Source organism: Carcharhinus amblyrhynchos, chromosome 20 (genome assembly GCF_965287045.1).
Source record: "Carcharhinus amblyrhynchos chromosome 20, sCarAmb.v2.hapA, whole genome shotgun sequence".
NCBI classification, from domain to species: domain Eukaryota; kingdom Metazoa; phylum Chordata; class Chondrichthyes; order Carcharhiniformes; family Carcharhinidae; genus Carcharhinus; species Carcharhinus amblyrhynchos.
The window spans coordinates 27780686-27799186 of record NC_137343.1 but is presented as its reverse complement, the minus strand read 5'-3'; the positions used below and the strand labels follow the sequence as shown (position 1 = coordinate 27799186).

At 40.6% G+C, this 18501-nt stretch overlaps 1 protein-coding gene across 3 annotated transcripts; it reads right to left on the bottom strand.

Moving 5' to 3' along the window:
- Positions 1-5066: 5066 nt before the first annotated feature.
- On the bottom strand, positions 5067-17482 carry LOC145355878 (N-acetyllactosaminide beta-1,3-N-acetylglucosaminyltransferase 4-like). 3 transcript variants are annotated; one of them, XM_080208320.1, is made up of 3 exons: positions 17170-17482; positions 14718-15049; positions 5067-10392 (listed from the first exon to the last, which is right to left on the bottom strand). In XM_080208320.1, exon 3 carries the CDS (start codon positions 10361-10363, stop codon positions 9293-9295), a length of 1071 nt encoding a protein of 356 aa, XP_080064446.1. In that variant the 5' UTR covers positions 10364-10392; positions 14718-15049; positions 17170-17482; the 3' UTR covers positions 5067-9292. The 3 variants fall into 3 exon arrangements, with proteins under 3 accessions (XP_080064446.1, XP_080064447.1, XP_080064449.1); XM_080208321.1 differs by having other exon boundaries at positions 14901-15049; XM_080208323.1 differs by lacking the exon at positions 14718-15049.
- Between the last annotated feature and the right edge of the window lie 1019 nt (positions 17483-18501).

Sequence of the window (18501 nt, the reverse complement as noted above, 5' to 3'; positions counted from 1 at the left end):
GTCATGTTCAAACAACACTTAGGCATTCAGTTAAACAGAAGGCTGAAGAGCTGGAACAATAAGTCGCATGCTTGGGGTGGAGTGGGAGGAAATTTTACATTCCAGTTCACCTTAACTTTTATTCCCATAACCTTCCCTGAAGAACAAATGACCAAATAAAGCGGTTTGATCCGTCGCACTTTCTCCCTAATGCACCAGACTTTATTTAATTTGCATTCCTCCAAGCTAAACAAGTTGTGATTAATACAAACCTCTCACTGTAAAGCCACAGGTTCTAAAGGATGGTGAACTGAAATGTTATCTGAGCAGAACCCTCGCTTTCAATTCTGACCAACTTCATCCCATCGACAAATGGGGCATTTGGTCCCATCAGCAAATGTGGCCAATGTTCAGTGAATATTTGATCAGCTTTGTATTATCCTCACGACCATGGGCGGAAAGCTGTTTCTTTTAATGGTCCACATCTCCAGGAGGGTGAGAAGTAGACAGTCACCTGAACATAGAACATAGAACATTACAGCGCGGAACAGGCCCTTCGGCCCACAATGTTGCGCCGACCAGTCTTATTTTTAAAAAAAAACATTGACCCACTAATCTAAACCAATCCCTTTTCGTCCATAAACCTATCCACCAATCTCTTAAACGCCCCCAAACTAGGCGCATTTACAACTGCAGCAGGCAGGGCATTCCAGTCCCTCACCACCCTCTGGGTAAAGAATCTGCCCCTGACATCCGTCCTATAACTACCCCCCCTTAATTTAAAGCCATGCCCCCTCGTGCTAGCTTTCTCCAACCGAGGAAACAGGCTATCACCATCCACCCTATCTAAACCTCTAATCATCTTATATGTTTCTATAAGATCCCCTCTTAGCCGCCTTCTTTCCAGTGAAAACAACCCCAAATCCCTCAGTCTCTCCTCATAGGACCTCCCCTGCATACCAGGCAACATCCTGGTAAACCTCCTCTGCACCCTCTCCAAAGCCTCCACATCCTTCCTGTAATGTGGGGACCAGAACTGCACACAGTACTCCAAGTGCGGCCGCACCAGAGTTGTGTACAGTTGCAACATGACGCTGCGACTCCTAAATTCAATCCCCCTACCAATAAACGCCAAGACACCGTACGCCTTCTTAACAACCTTATCTACTTGATTCCCAACTTTCAGGGATATATGTACACATACACCTAGATCCCTCTGCTCCTCCACTCTATTCAAAGTCCTCCCGTTAGCCCTATACTCAACACATCTGTTATTCCTACCGAAATGGATTACCTCACACTTCTCCGCATTAAACTCCATCCGCCACCTCGCGGCCCAGCTCTGCAACCTGTCCAAGTCACCCTGCAAACTTCGACACCCTTCCTCACAATCTACCACACCTCCGACTTTGGTGTCATCAGCAAACTTACTGATCCACCCAACTATACCCTCATCCAGATCATTAATAAAGATTACAAACAGCAGTGGCCCCAAAACAGATCCCTGAGGCACACCACTCGTAACCGAACTCCATGATGAATAATTACCATCAACCACCACCCTCTGTCTCCTATCTGCTAACCAATTCCTGATCCAAGTACCTAAATTACCACCAATCCCATACATCTGCATTTTCTGCAGAAGCATACCAACTTCAGAAGTTTTGCTCCTTCTCATATTGTGTGTTCTGGTGTGATAGGTGATTACTTGATTGTGCTACTTTTCCAGTTATGTAAAGCTCGACTAAACTATCAAAAATACTTAAATTAGCAAGTGATGGATTCCCCCTTTTGCAGCCAAGTGCACAGCTCAGGGTTGTGCTTAGTGTGGGCATTTGACATACCTGTTATATTTCACTGTTGTTAACTTTAAATTATTATAAGGTAGGATGGAGTTTTTTTTTTCAAATTTATTACCTTCCTATAACAGCTTAGATATAAACATAGAAAAATAGGTGCAGGAGGAGGCCATTTGGCCCTTTGAGCCTGAATGGCTTACTAAAATATAAAAGTACAAGTGTGAGTTGCACTATTAAAATCATCTAACCAAATGGATTGGTTGTGAAGTTTTGGAGGAGTTGGAGTCATTAGCTGTTAAGTGTGATCCAGCATTGATTTTGCTGCTTCTCAAGCAGCTGATGGTCACTCAAGTTGATACGTTGTGAAGTTTCTACCATCTTAACTGTGGGATAAGTAAATTTCAGTGAAGCTGCCTGAATAACAAGTGTGAAAATCCTGATTTTTATCAATGATCGGTGCTACTCACATCTGGACTGGGATAATGCCAACTGATTTTGGTGTGAGAGAATACTTACAGCAATGTCATTGTTCCAGCAGAAGGCTGTGTTGTTGTGTCGATTCATGATCCTTCCACATGAATGTTATCCTGTCACGACAAGGTGCCTAATCACTTTGCAGTTGGTTCTATTGTTGTTGAATCTTGCACAAGTGCATTACCAACATCCTTTAATAAGCAAACATTGACATCTTTTTTATGAGCAACTTGTATTAATAAAGGCCCTTGACACACAAGAAACCTCTTACAAATCATTGCCAATGTGAATTATGAAGAGAATTTTGAGTGCAAAATATATTCTCAAAGAATTTGTAATAGGGGTTTTATAAAATATGTCTACTGTTAAAAAAAATGTCATGGACACAAATGTGTTAATTTTAGGAGAGACAGATTAGAAGCGGCGTAATGGAAGGCAAGTGCAAATGATTATCCTATATTTGTTATTCAAAGCACTGTAACAGAGGAGTTAAAATGTCCCAATGACCTAGCACCTGTATTCATTGATTCACTGACCCCACCTCATTTTTTACCAACATACTTTAACAAGCTTTATCAATCAATCAACATACTTTATCAATATCTGCTTTTTTTAATGAGTAACTTGTAGTTACAAAGTGCTTTTAATGTAGTTAGACAAACAATGCTAGCAGAGTTTGATACTTAGGATGGGTGTGGTAGCTTGCAAGCAATGCCTTAGGAGAGTGGTGGAGAGTTTGAGGGAGTGAATTCCAGAACTTAGGGTCTGGAGTGGCACGGTGGTCAGCTCTGTAGCCTCAGAATGCCAGGGACCCAGGTCACTGTCTGTGTGGAGTTTGCACATTTTCCCCATGTCTATGTGGGTTTCCTTCAGGTGCTCCGGATTCCTCCCACAGTCCAAAGATGTGCTGGATAGGTTGATTGGCCATGCTAAATTGACAGGTGTCAGGCGGATTAGCAGGGCAAATATGTGAGGTTACAGGAATAGGATCTGGGTGGGATTGTGGTCGGTAAAAACTCGATGGGTCAAATGGTCTCTTTCTGCACTGTAGGGATTCTATGAACTGGCACCTGAAAACATTGTGACCAATGTTTTCAAGATTAAAATCAGGGATGCAAAAGAGGTAAGAACTGGAAGAGTGCCAGTGCAGAGATCTCAGACAGTTGTTGGGCGAAAGCAAGGTACAGAGACAGGAGGGATGAGGTCATGAAGGAATTTGAAAACAAGGATAAGAATTTTAAAAATGTTTTAAAGTTCCTTCACTATCTCACCCCTCCTTTTTAACAATAGACTTTTTTTATGGTTTTGGCAAATGATTTGGAGACTACATTGAACTCAACATTGTTTTTATCTTTAGAATTCACATTTGTAATGAACTGTAAGAAGTCTCTTGTGTATCAAGGGGACAAGATATCTATTCATGATATTTTGGATGAGGAGATTGAGTGGTTCCCCCTAACTGGGAAATCTAGAACATCAGGTCAGAGTCTCAGAATAAGCAGTTGGCCATTTTGGACTGAGGTGAGGAGGAGTTTCTTCACTCAAAGGGTTGTGAATGTTTGACATTCTCTACCCCAGAGAGCTGAGGATGCTCAGTCATTGAGCATCTTCGGGACAAAGTCAATAGATTTTTGAGTCTGAAGGAATGTGGGATAACTTGTGAAGGTAGAGTTGCCATAAAGGATTAGCCATGGTCTTAATGAATAATCTAAGCATGCCTGAAGGGCTACATGCCCAATTCCTGTGTTTATTTCGTATGTTCTTACAGTGGATATTATTTCTGTATCTTATTTGCTTCACGTTTCAGAAAGGTGATTGCCAGAATTAATTATTATTGAAGTGTCAGGTACTGTGTTGCTTGCAATACTTGTATGTTACATAGGAAGAGTTTTTACACTGATGCAATGCAGGCATGATTGTGCAACTCTGAAAATCTCAACAAGTTCATAGAAGTTATACCAGTGGAATTACTGAACAGAACACAGGCATAATATCTATTAACAGTCTGCCAAAATAAAGGAGTGAAAAGCAAATGTATCACAAGACAATCATTTATGTTAACTTTTGTAGAAGATGCCTTTTTTCTAATTCTGAAGTTTAAAGTTTATTCTTTAGTGTCACAAGTAGGCTTACATTAACACCGCAATGAAGTCATTGTGAAAATCCCCTAGCTGCGACACTCCATCACCTGTTTGGGTACACAGAATTTAGCATGGCTGATGCATCAAACCAGCACATCTTTTGGACTGTGGGAGGAAACTGAAGCGCCTGGAGGAAACCCACAGAGACACGGGGAGAACATGTATACTCCACACAGACAGTGGCCCAAGCTGCCAATCAAACCTGGGTCCTTGGTGCTGTGATGTAGCAGTGCTATCCATTGTGCCATGTTTCTCTGTGTTGAAGTTACTGATATAACAGCAGGTTGTTAATGGATGCAAAGAACGAAATAGTGTGCACCGATGGTGATCATGACCCAGCAGTGTCCCAGTGAGATGTGTCAAGCTACAAGAAATAACCCACCAGCAAGAACAGAAAACTTCACGAGAATTGGACATTATTTTGTAAATTAATTGAACACAAAAAGGTAAAATTTGCTATTGAGAAATAAGAAAATCCTTAAATAAATCAATCAATTCAGTAATTCCAAAGATATGTTTTCTATGAACTTGTTGAGATTTTCAGAGTTGCACAATCATGCCTGCATTGCATCAGGGTAAAAACTCTTCCTATGTAACGTGCAAGTATTGCAAGCAACACAGTACCTGACACTTCAATAATTAATAAGAAGATTCTGGCAACCAATCCCTCTTTTAGAAATCAGGCATTAAATTCTTTTGTCTTCTTCCACCACTGTTGAAATTGGATCTCAGCCACCGAGATTAAAGCAGGTGACGCTGCCATCTAGAGAATTAGAGCACCCTCAGCAATTAAAACCAAAACAAACAGAAAGGGGTATTGTCTATTCAACAGAAGAAAATGACATTTTGAGTACATTTTTATCTTTATTTATCTAAACTACATATCAGCATAATAAACTAGCAACACAGAAAATATCAACACATTGTTAAAATACTGCTGCCATCAACATGAAATGTTTAACACATATCTTCACTCATCTCTTAATATCAGAGTCATAGAGATTTACAGCATGGAAACAAGCCCTTTGGCCCAACTTGTCTATGCCGTCCTTTTTTTTAAAACCCTGAAGCTAGTCCTAATTGCCCGCATTTGGCCCATATCCCTCTATATCCATCTTACCCATGTAACTATCTGAATGCTTTTTAAAAGACAAAATTGTAGCCGCCTCTACTACTACCTCTGGCAGCTTGTTCCAGATACTCACCACCCTGTGTGAAAAAATTGCCCTTCTGGACACTTCTGTATCTTTCCTTTCTCACCTTAAACCTATGCCCTCTAATTTTAGACTCCCCTACCCCTGGGAAAAGATATTGACTATCTAGCTGAGCTATGCCCTTCATTATTTAATAGACCTCTACAAGATCACCCCTCAGCCTTCTACACTCCAGAGCAAAATGTCCCAGTCTATCCAGCCTCTCCTTATAACTCAAACCAGCAAGTCCCTGCAGCATCATAGTAAATTTTTTCTACAGTCTTTCTAGTTTAATAATATCTAATATTCTAACAACATCTTTTGATTAAAGAGGTCAATGAACTGAGAGAGAGATTTTAGTCTGAAATAAGATGAATTATGGTGATAAATGTACTGTTATAGAAACACAGAAAAGCTACAGCATAAACAGGCCCTTTGGCACACAAGTTGCACTGAACATATCCCTACCTACTAGGCTTACCTATAACCGTCTATCTTATTAAGTTCCATGTACTTATCCAAAAGTCTCTTAAAAGACCCTATTGAATCCACCTCCACCACCACAGCCGGCAGCCGATTCCACGCACCCACCACCCTCTGAGTAAAAAACTCACCCTGACATCTCCTCTGTACCTACTCCCCAGCAACTTAAACCTGTGTCCTCTTGCGGCAACCATTTCAGCCCCGGGAAAAAACCTCTGAGAATCCACTCAGTCAATACCTTTCATCATTTAATACACCTCTATCAGGTCACCTCTCATCCTTCGTCTCTCCAAAGAGAAAAGACTGAGCTCTCTCAACCTATCCTCATAAGGCATGCCACCCAATCCAGGCAACATCCTTGTAAATCTCCTCTGCACCCTTTCTATGGCTTCCACATCCTTCCTGTAATGAGGCGACCAGAATTGAGCACAGTATTCCAAGTGGAGTTATGTACTTGATAGATAGAAGTGGGGGACTGAGGGAAAGTGGCAATGGAGGTACACGGGTTAAGCACCCACCTCCACAAATTCATCAGATCCCAGGTTAAATTTGACTCTCAGATTGAGAGTAAAATTTAAGGTTAAAGGAAGTCTGCAGCATCAACGTCAGCTGAAACGAGCTGATCTGGAGAAGCCCCAAAGACAAGTGGAGCAAATGAAGGAAACACAGAAAAGATGAGTTCATAACATTTACCATCAATACAGTTCAGGAAGGAGATATTTTTGTCTGTACGATAGTATCACTAAAACTATTTAGTTCCATTGTCCATTACTCATGGTGGGCAGGGGTTTATACTATGTAACACTCAATGAGTTAAATTATATGTGAATTCTGCTTGCTAAGTTTGATTTGAAAAGATTTTCCAGAAAATACTAATACCAAATATGACATCATTTAAATAGGCAGTGCTGATAATCAATCCTGTTACCCTAGAAACCATTCACACCAGGAGCACTAATCAACTCTTGAGGTGAATTATTTCATTTCCAATGGAAAGATCCTAGAGATTGTTCGCTTCTGTCACTGAACACATCAATAATCTTCCAAACAATATAGAGCTTTTAAATATCTCTGTTGAAATGATTTTGTCAATTAAAGATCTGGTTGGAGTCATAGACTATCCTTACTTTACTCATAGAAACACTTGGCAAGAAATTCTGGTATTGTTCGCAAATTGTTTTATTGTATTTTTTTCTGTCATGTAACTGCCCCTTTCCTTCTCTCTAGCTTGTCTCGCTCCCTATATTATATGATAGAACTAGAGAATCCCTACAGCGCAGGAGGCCATTTGGCTCACCGAGTCCCCACGTACTCTCCAAAACAGCATCTTATCCAGGCCACCACTCCCCACCAAATCCCCATAACCCTGTGCATTTACCATGGCTAATCCGCCTAACCCACATATCTTTTGGACACTAAGGGGCAATTTAGCATGGACAATCATTCTAACCTTCATGTCTTTGGACTGTGGAAGGAAACCGGAGCACCTGGAGGAAACCCATGCAGACATGGGGAGAACGTGCAAACTCCACACTGTCACCCAAAGCCTGGTGCTGTGAGGCAACAGTGCTAATCACTATGCCATTGTGCCATCCTTCTTGTTTTTTTTCCTCCACTGTTTCCTTCTTCCTCTCCATGTGCCTGGTACACCTTTTCTCACTATCTTCTATCTTTCACCAACATTTCCTTATTCATTTTCTCTCTTGTTTAAGTCTGGTGTACTCTCTGTCTCTCTCCTTTCATGATTTGGATGCCAGATTCTGTACTCTCTTCATTGTTGGGGCAAAGCCCAAAATAAATAGCGGGCAGGTTGGTCAGGCTGTAGAGTAGGTGGAACAGAACACAGATAATAGAGAAACTAGGTAATAGGATGAAAGTGGGAAGGGGTTGGAGGGAGTGAATATCTGGGTTGATGAGGTGAAATGGACAGAAACAACTCCCACTGCAAGTGTGGTTATATCTGTTATGGCTCAGGTTAGAAACTCGCCTGCATTATAAGTTTTGCACCTTGAATTTGGCTGGGATAACCATGATGTTTCGGCTCAGGTATGATTCAAATGACCCACTAGGGAGCTTTTATCAAACACAATTTATTTAAGAATATAGTTTACATGTATAGTAAGAAAATTAGTAAGAACTTTTATCAATTACAAACAAGGAACAGAACAATTACTACAACCCTTAATGAATATGTTCAATGTATTCCAACTGAAACCAAAACTTATAGACAACAAAAAAACCCAAGGTTTGACACAGCATAGATCAATGCTCACTTGATACTGGGATCGAAGCCATTAGTTGAATTCTGCAGTCCAATGTCTTCAAACTGAAGACAAGGCAGCTTTCCAAAGCACCCGACAGACTCTTGGCTCAGCCCCCCAATAACAGGAAGGCTTTCAGCTAAACACCAGAATTTCCCAAAATCAGGGAAGGGACAATACTTCCACTCCCTTCTAAACTAAAACTGAAACCTGCAGCTCAGAACTGAAAATGAAATAAACTGTTCCTGTCACCTGACCTGCCAACCAGTTTTTTTCTCTTTCCGAACAAAAACTTTCTTAAAGGGACACTAACATCACAGTAGACAGCAGTCTGCCAGGACTCATTATCAAGAATGGTAATGGCTCTTGGCGGTATACACATGAGTTGCCAAAAGCTTCAGGAGAAAATTGGCAAGAACAAAATTGAGGAGGAAGTTTCCGAGAGAAAAATAGTGAAAGCTTAATAAGCCAGCTTCTATTAATGCTGCAATGTCCCTTCACCTGGGAATACGTAAGTAAAAAAAATCCACCAAGAGTGACACAATTACTTCCAAGAAAATGACAAATGCATTTGATCATTGACAGTTTGGTGTCTCTTGGTTCTTATGCTATTCATTTTGAAGGCATTCCTTTAGTTTCCAATAGGATTTCCAGTTAGGTTTGACCAGAGATACAGCTACCAGAAGTACAGTTGATAAACCAATGTTAACTTTACAATGACAGACTGAGTTAGAGCAATTCTATTACCACAAAATGCACAGAGTATGAAATATTTAACCATGCCTTTTTGATTCTCACCCCTGGCCTTTTGTCGCTCCATACATGTTACTATCTGCACCTTATGGAACAAATTGTATGATAAGCTTTTCTTATTGGCCTTTACTGTCTCAGCACACTGCTAATTCAGCACTGATTTCAGTTATGAGATCCAATTTAAATTTGGTTTTCTGATGGTGCTCTTCTCATCCCTTCTTAGCACATCTGAAGTTTGTGTCCATCACAAGGCTCCACATAATCCATATCTGTGCTGGGTTCAGCTTGTGAACTACTATGAGGTCTTTGTACAAGCACGGATCGAACTTGAATGCTTCGGGTACACCAAGTGTCCTGAAGCCATTGTGTGAAATTGGAGTTATCTCCAGTTGTAACAAGCACATCCCCACAAACACATCATCTATTGGGAAGAGGTCAACATCTGCCACAGTCTTATGTAGCTGCAATACCGTTCTCCTGGACATTATATAACCGCCACCTCCAGCATATGGAGGATAGGGTTTATTTTCATACATGATGTTGGGGATGAAGTATTTAAGTCTCTTATTCCTTTTCGGGACAGCATTGTAAATGATATGCCCAACAAAGTGGTCATGATCTGGATGAAAATCTTTGACATATTCAATGACATTAAATATGTTTACAAAGACATCATCATCTCCTTTGAAAACAAATTTTGCTGAGTAACAATCTGTTGCAAACCATCTGAGGAAGTGAATCTCCTTCAAGGTCAAATTGAAAAAGGTGTCCTGGAAATCCCATTGAAGGATGTCACCATATCGTCTATATTCAGCTGCCAATGACTGATGCAGGGGTTGACCCTGGAACCTTTCAGTTATTCCCAAAAGAAACACCAGTTTGACTTCAACTCCATTAATAACTCCTCCCTTCCCCCATGTATTTCGAATTGCGACCCGTCTGTCTATGTTGGGAGCCGTGGACTTGATAACTAATAACAAAAACAATTCTTCAGTGCATTCCTTTGGTTTCAGCACAGTTTGGAAAGTCCTGCAGTGTTTATATGCCAAGAACTTCTGGTAGATCTTAGGTAGGTTTGAAGATTGGTTGATGTATCCTCTATTTGGTAAGCACTGAATTGTTCCGGTTGCATTTTTGCTTACCTGGGGGACCAAAACTGGGTGTTTCTTTTCATTATCCTTCTCAGTTGCTCTTATTCCTGTTTGCCATTTGAAAACTAACACACAGACTGAGGATATCAAAGAAAGCCACAGTGTTTTTCTTTTCCCCTTTGAAAACATTATGAACCAGAGGTCATTCAGCACTGACTCTGTAAGGACACAAGATACATAAATGGATACAGTAATTTTAAAACATCACTTTAAACCTTTCCACATCAGCTAGCTAGCCACCTTCAGCAGTTAAAATTATTTATAGTAAACAAGTTAATAGATTGAATTAAAAGAGTTTAAAGTCACAAAACTTTAAAAGATGTCCAAAGATGTGCAGGTTAGGTTGATTGGCTATGCTAAATTGTCTGTTAGTGTCAGTGGGATTAGCAGGGTACATACATGGGATTACAGGGTTAGGGCCTGGATGGGATTGTGGTCGGTGCAGTCTCAATAGGCCAAATGGCCTCCTTCTGCACTGTTAATCCTGCCTAATTTATGTGTATCACTGTAATGTCTCAAAAAATTGCAAGTTTCTACATATTTTATTAGGTACAAGTGATGTTACAGCATTTTAAAGAAAGAAATAATTGCTATGACATGCAGATTGTTTTGGCAATGTGATTCTATGAAGCTCTACTGGACTAATTAACTGGGTTTGTTTTAAGAATAGTCTCTACATAGTATCTTCCTACTTTGAGCACTCCAGGCTACAAGTGCTCCTGAGATATGTAATGTCAGGAAGAGTTGCCTGTACTGATTAACCAAAAGTACCTGCTCTGCAATTAATAATTACAGGAATGTTAAGAATTTGTTAGCCATTAGTTAGTTCATTTCAAAGCTGAAAGGATTAATTATGTTTAAGTGTTCCATGCAAACAATGAGGTATGTTGTATTTGTTTAATGATCCATCTCGATGTTTCTGAACTCACTCTTACTGAAGGCAAGTTTTCCTCAGTAAAGCCATAGTTGAACTCATCTTCTAGTTTCATTGGGTATAAACGATACACACAGCTTAGTATCCAGCACATGCAAGTCAAAAGAATGTGAAATCTTTTTCAAGGAGAAGTTACTTTAATGCACCTATTTGCCTGCCCGTGTTTGCATAATGACATTACTCTTCAATATATTTTGAGGAAGGTGAACATTTGAGGAGGTAACAAGGAGGTTTGATGAGCATGCTGTGTTTGCTGTGTCTACATAAATTTTAAAAAGGCCTTTGACAACATTCCATGTGGTGGACTTATTAAAAAGATGGGAAATTGCAGGCAGGTTAGTTCAAGTTCGATCATTGGTAAGATTTTAGAGTTCATTATGAAAGATGAGATTTCGGAATACTTGGAAGTGCATGGTAAAACAGGGCAAAGTCAGCATGGTTTCATCAAGAGGAGGTCATGCCTGACAATCTCTTAGAATTCCTGGAGGAGGTAATAAGCAGGTTAGACAAAGAAGAGCCCATGAATTTTATCCACTTGGATTTCCAGAAAGCCTTTGACAAGGTGCTGCATAGGAGACTGCCGAATATTATAAGAGTCCATGGTGTTAGAGGCAAAATACTACCATAGATAGAAGATTGACTGACTGGCAAAAGGCAGAGTGGGGATGAAAAGGTCCTTTCCATGATGGTAGCCAGTGACTAGTGGAGTTCTGCAGGGATAAGTGTTGGGACTACAACTTTTCACTTTATACAACAGTGATCTAGATGAAGGAACTGAGGGCATTGTGGCTAATTTTGCAGATAAAGGTGAGGGACAGGTAATGTTAAGGAAGTGGGGAGGCTGCAGAAGAACTTGGACAGGTTAGTAGAGTGGCAAAGAAGTGGCAAGTGGAATACAGTGTAGAAAAGTGTGAGGTTATGCATTTAGGTAGGAAAAACAGAGATGTAGATTATTTTCTAAATGAGGAGAGAATTCAGAAATTGGAAGCAGAAAGGGACATTAGTCTTAGTTCAGGATTCTCTTAAGGATGGCTTGCAGGTTGAGCTGGTAGTTAGAAAGGCAAATGCAACATTAGCATTCATTTCGAGAGGATAGAATATAAAAGCAGGGATGTATTGGTGAGGCTGATAAGACCATATTTGAAATATTGGGAGCAATTTTGGGCCCTGTTTCTAAGGAAGGATGTGTTTGTCTTGGAGATTCACAAGTATGATCCCAGAAATGAAAAGCTTGATGTATGAGGAGCATTTGAGAATTCTGTATCGATACTCGATGGAGTTTTAGAAGGATGAAGGAGGATCTCATTGAAACTTACACAATGCTGAATGGCCTGGATAGAGTGGATGTGGAAAAGTTGCTTCCATTAGTAGGAGAGACCAGGATCCGAGGGCACAGCCTCCAAAAAAAGGATGAGATGAGGACGATTTTCTTTAGCCAGAGACAGGTGAATCTGTGGAATTCATTGCCACAGAAGGCTGTGGAGGCCAGGTCATTGAGTGTATTTAAGACAGAAATAAATTGGTTCTTGATTGGTAAGGGGATCATATTATAAGGAAAAGGTGGGAGAATGGGGTTAAGAAACTTAACAGCCACAATTGAATGGCAGAGCAGACTCAACAGGCTGAATGGCCAAATTCTGCTCCATTTTATGGTCTTAAAAGGGTAAAAGCTTTTGGGAGCTTTGAGAGTTGAATCCAAGATTGGCTAAAAACAGAGGCTGATGGTTGATGGCCATTTTTCTGAATTGAAGATTATTTCCACGGCTGGAGTTTATTGTGATGAAGAAATTTGCAGATGATCCAGAAACTGGTTGTGTTATTGATAGTGAGGCAGAAAGCTGTAAGCTGCAGGATGACATCAATTGGGCTGGTCAGGTGGGCAGAAAATCAGCAAATGGAATTCAATCTGAAAAAGTATGAGGTCACACAAATGAGGCAGGAAAAAAGAGCAAGGGGAGTCACAACACAAGATAGGAAACTGGAAAGTGTAGGAGAAGAAGAAGCATGTGCACAAATCCCTGAAGGAAACATGAGAGGCAGATAAGGTTGTTGAGAAGGTAATTAATTTTTGTACAAATTCTATACATGTTAATAGCATTAATGGATATGGAGAGGAAGAGTGAATATGGAAAATAAGCCATGATCATATTGAATGACAGAATGTGCTCAAAGGGCTGAATGGCCTACTCCTGCTCCTAGTTTCTATATTTCTATATATCTGTTTCTATATATATGTGTGTGATGCATTTCTTTATCAACCAAGGCATAGAGTATAAGAGGATGTTTCTGTATAAACTAGATAAAACACTAATTAGGTCACTGTACTGTATGCAGTTTTAGCCCATAAGACCATAAGACATAGGAGCAGAATTAGGCCACTCGGCCCATCGAGTCTGCTCTGCCATTCAATCATGGCTGATTTTTTTCTCATCCCCATTCTCCTGCCTTTTCCCTATAACACCTGATCCCCTTATTAATCAAGAACCTGTCTATCTCTGTCTTAAAGACACTCAATGATCTGGCCTCCAGGTGTTTTGTCACATCACAAGAAGGATGAGATCGAGCTAGAGCAGTTACAAAGGAGATTTACAGAGGATGTTTCCAGGAATGGAGAATTCCAGATGTGAGGAAAGATTAGGTAGGCTGCAGTTGTTCCCCTTGGGACAGAGGAGGGGAGATTTAACTGAGGTGCAAGGTTAAGTGGGGCCTAAATAGAGTGGCTAGGAATGGCCTACTTCCCTTAGCACCAAGATCAATAACAGGGGATTATGGATTTAGAATAATTGGTCGAAGGAGTAGAGGAGAGTTGAGAAGAATATTTTTCACACAAAAGATGGCGGGGATTAGGAACCTGGAAAGACAATAGAGGCAGAAATCTTCACCCCATTAAAAAAGTACTTAGAGGGCTGTGGATTGAGAGCTGGGAAGTGGGATGAGGATCGGTAGTTGTTTTACAGCTAGCACAGACACAGTTGTTCAAATAGTCTTCCTTTTGTGCCAGAATGTTTGTAACATAGACAACTCCCCACACAAATAATTTGAAGCTGTAATTCTGGCTTCCTTATCATAGAATCCAACAGTGCAGAGGGAGGCCACTTGGCCCATCAAGTCTGCACCAACCACAATCCCACCCAGCTCCATCCCCACAATCCTGTACACTTACCCCAGCTAGTCCCCTTGACACTAAAGGTAATTTCACCTAACCTGCAGATCTTTGGACTGTGGAAGGAAACCGGAGCAGCCAGCAGAAACCCATGCAGACATGGGGAAAATGTATAAACTTCACACAGACAGTGACCGAATCCGGGTCCCTGGAGTTATGAGGCAGCAGTGCTAACCACTGTGCCGTTAATCTTTTAATGTTTTCCTACTTTAAAAAAATAATTACTTCTACCTTGCATCAGATTTAAGCACATGCACAAATATTCTTGACTAATTGAGCACTTGACTCCAGTTCAGAAGTTTCTGAGTTTGAATTCTGTTGACGCTTTTCATCGTTCAAGCTGAATAAACCCAATGCCGTTTCTCACGATGTATGAAAATACTCACCGTGCTTATCGCAATATTCATCCCTGGAAACACTTAATTATTCAGCAAGGAAATATTGGCCAGCAGAGTGCATGCTGGAGACTGACTTCTGAGGACTTCTCCTCTCTGCGTTTGCTGATTTAACTAAGTTTGAAGTGTGGTCCTGATTCAGAATCAGTCTTAATAAAAGCGTTTTTCACTCACTGTTGAGAATTTTGAGGATCTTCTGAAATCTACAGCAGCAGGATCATGGAAAAGTGGAATCAAGTCTTTGTGAGGAGGCCCCAGATTGCCCCACATTGATCTCAAAGGGGTTGTAAGCCACATCAAGTAGAAATGAGCAGAAATGTTTTCTAGAGAGTCAGAAAGAAAATTATCTTAATAAATGTTTTGGTATATTAATATGTTAAGAGGAGGCAACGGCCTAGTGGTATCCTTGGTAGACTATGAATCCAGAAACTCAGTTAATGTTCTGAGGACCTGGGTTTGAATCCCGCCACGGCAGATGGTTAAACTTGAATTCAATAAAAAATACCTGGGGTTAAAAGACTGCTGATGACCATGAAACCATTGGCCATTGTCAGAAAAGCCCACCTGGTTCACCAATGTCTTTTAGGAAAGGAAATCTGCTCATTCTTACCTGGTCTGGCCTACACGTGACTCCAGAGCCACAGCAATGTGGTTGACTCTGAACTACCCTCTGAAATGGCCAAGTGAGCCACTCAGTTCAAGGCTAACTAGGGATGGGCAATAAATTGTGGTCAGCCATGAATGAATAAAAACAATTGAATATCTTAATATCTTGAAGTACAAAAAGAAGAGGGGGAGGCAGTGGCATTGTAGTATTGTTACTGGACTAGTAATCTAGAGACCCAAGGTAATGCTCTGGGAACCTGGGTTCAAATCCTGCCATGGCAGATTGTAGAATTTGAATTCAATAAAATATTTGGAATTAAGAATCTATGGATGACCATGAAACCATTGACATAAAAACCATCTGCTTCACTAATAATCTTTCGGGAAGAAAATCTGCCATCCTTACCTGGTCTACATGTGACCCCAGAGCTACGGCAATGTGGTTGACTTACTTTCTCAGATTGAACGTGGGAGTTCCAAAGGATTAGACAATGCACAATTTCAGTTGAATCTAAACCATGAACTGCATTTCAAAGTCTACATCTAATCCATCACTAAGACTCATTAATACTTTGCAACCTTGTTATGTTTGATAACAACTCTGTGAAGAGTATTGGGACATTTAGCTACACTAAAGGTGATTTAAGTTGTTAGTGTGATCCTCCAATTACTCGCATTGGTTTTTAGCAATACAAACCAAGGCATATACTTTATATAGGCTTCTTCAAGGAACTCCGAATGAGACTTCCTTGCTTTCCAGAGGATATCACTAATTGGCCTGTAAGGGTCACCAACCACACAACAACCTCATTGCAGCATCAGTGAAAATTTCTCCCAAAACGTAGATTGCAGCACTTATTGGTGTTGAGAAGGAACTTATTAACGCATGTTTAAAATCCACATCCCATGAGCGAGATTAAAAGTTATTAGTGTCACATATAGGCTTACGTCAACACCACAATGAAGTTACTGTGAAAATCCCCTATTCGCCACACTCTGCCGCCTGTTTGGCTACACTGAGGGAGAATTTAGCATGGCCAATGCACCTGACCAGCACATCTTTCAGACTGTGGGAGGAAACCCATGCAGGTACAGGGTGAACTTGCAGGCTCTGCACAGACAGTGATTCAAGCCGAGAATCGAACCCAGGTTCCTGGCCCTGTGAGATAGCAGTGCTAACCACAATGCCATTGTGTGATTAATTCCTCCACTTATTGTTTCTGAGTTACTGCGTATTGGATTACTGATCCATGACCGTAACCATGACACTGAAGCATCTTGAGAATGCTGCCACATCCCTTATTAATCCACCATACCTGAGATTGTGTTCCAATTGTCTGTGGTCACTAAATGGCAACGCTCCTTCCTGACTTCAGTGCAGTCCGATCTGAACCGAATGTAGCTCTGAGGAATAGGTGTTACTCAGCTCTGAAGCAATTCCTATTTTTGTCTCCCAAGCAAGCACACACACAGTTAGCCCCACAGAGACACAAATTAATCGCCTTGTGCACAAAGGTAGACAGTAGGTCACAAGGGGGCTTTTTTATTGGAAACGTAGGTAGGAAACCAGCTTCAAAAGCCTTTGACACTTTGCTGACAGGTAAAAGATTTCTGTGATATCCCTTTCTTCTACATTGTGAGAGAAAACAGTGGATCACTGCCAGTGTTAGCACACCTCCACTTTACATTTCGCTTCCTTAAACGTGTATGTATCGTAGCTAGTATATCCTCTCTTCAGCATGAAAATTAGATACCACCCGGAAGGGAAACATATTTATTCTTTAAATACAGGTGAATGGAATGAACTTATTTCCAAAGGTTAATAAGAATCTCTTACCTTGAAAGTTAACAATACATCCTGGTCTGCCACAGCATTCTTCATATGAAATATCAACAAATTATTAGAATTAATCAACGCAATAGGCATTTTGGACTGCAAAATTATTTTCGCATTTTAACAGCCAGTTAAGAAAACAGAACAAAGGCTGCACCTAAGCATCTTCCCACGCCTATATTTACAATGAGGTGTTTAATTTAGCAGTTAGCAAACTGAATCAAACTGTACCAAAGATACATTTAGGCCTTTAGCTGGTTAATGATTTAACTTGGTTCGGTCTTCAGAACTCCTATTGGAACCTGGTCGTCGTAAGTGAAAATGCTTGAGGAAGGAGGTACTGATAGGCTTCAGTGCTGTTTATTCGCTTAGTGCTTGTCAAAGGAGCTTTAACGTCAGTGCAATACAAAGATATGCACCAAGTGGCCATTCCTCAGGGATTAAGAGGGTTTGTAACTATGGAGATCTGAGATAAAGAGACACACTGAAAATGTGCTGGTGAAATAATGGGGAGAAACAAACACTAGGGAATGCATTATTTTAATCTGGCTAACAATGCACAGAAGTAATTGAGAGATTAATACGTCATCTGGTTTCCGATTTCCCCACAGCAATTATTGTAGCGCTGGTTATTCAACAGCAGACAAAGCACTGGGATTCATTTCTGTAGAGGGCTAGTATTAAAAAGGAGAGAAATCATGCTGGCCTAATGCGCACAGTCCTGGTCTCCACATTACAAATGTATATTGAGGCATTGGCAAAGTTGAAAAAACAATTTACAAAAAGCTTTTTTAAAAATTCATTTGTGGGACATGGGTGTTGCTGGCTGGCCAGTATTTATTGCCCACCGCTAGTTGTCCTTGGAGGGCAATTGAGAGTCAACCACATTGGTGTGGCTCTGGAGTCACATGTAGACCAGACCAGATAAGATTTCCTTCCCTAAAGGACATGAGTGAACCAGACTGGAACCCATATCAGGCAGGAAAGGTGGGGTCCCTTTTCTCCAAGATAAAAAATATTGAGGGCGCTCTAATACAGGTCATTGATATGAAGATGAAGTTTGAAGGAGTGGATGTGAAGAAGATTTTTTTCACTTGTGTGGTTAATAAATATATGATAAATTCAGGAGGGAGAATGTGAACTCTATCACAAAGAGTAGTTCATGCAAATGATATTGATGCATTGAGATGAAGCCAGATAGATGCATGAGGGGGAAAGGATGAGAAGGCTATGCTGGTGGTGTTAGATAAAGAAGAAAGGGAAGTTGTGTAGAATATAAATGCCAGTATAAACCAGTTGGATTGAATGGACTGTTTCTATGGTAGGGGGGGAGAG

What these genes read in the sequence shown, in the direction of transcription:
- LOC145355878 (XM_080208320.1), bottom strand. Translation starts at nt 10,363, where the DNA reads ATGTTTTCAAAGGGGAAAAGAAAAACACTGTGGCTTTCTTTGATATCC.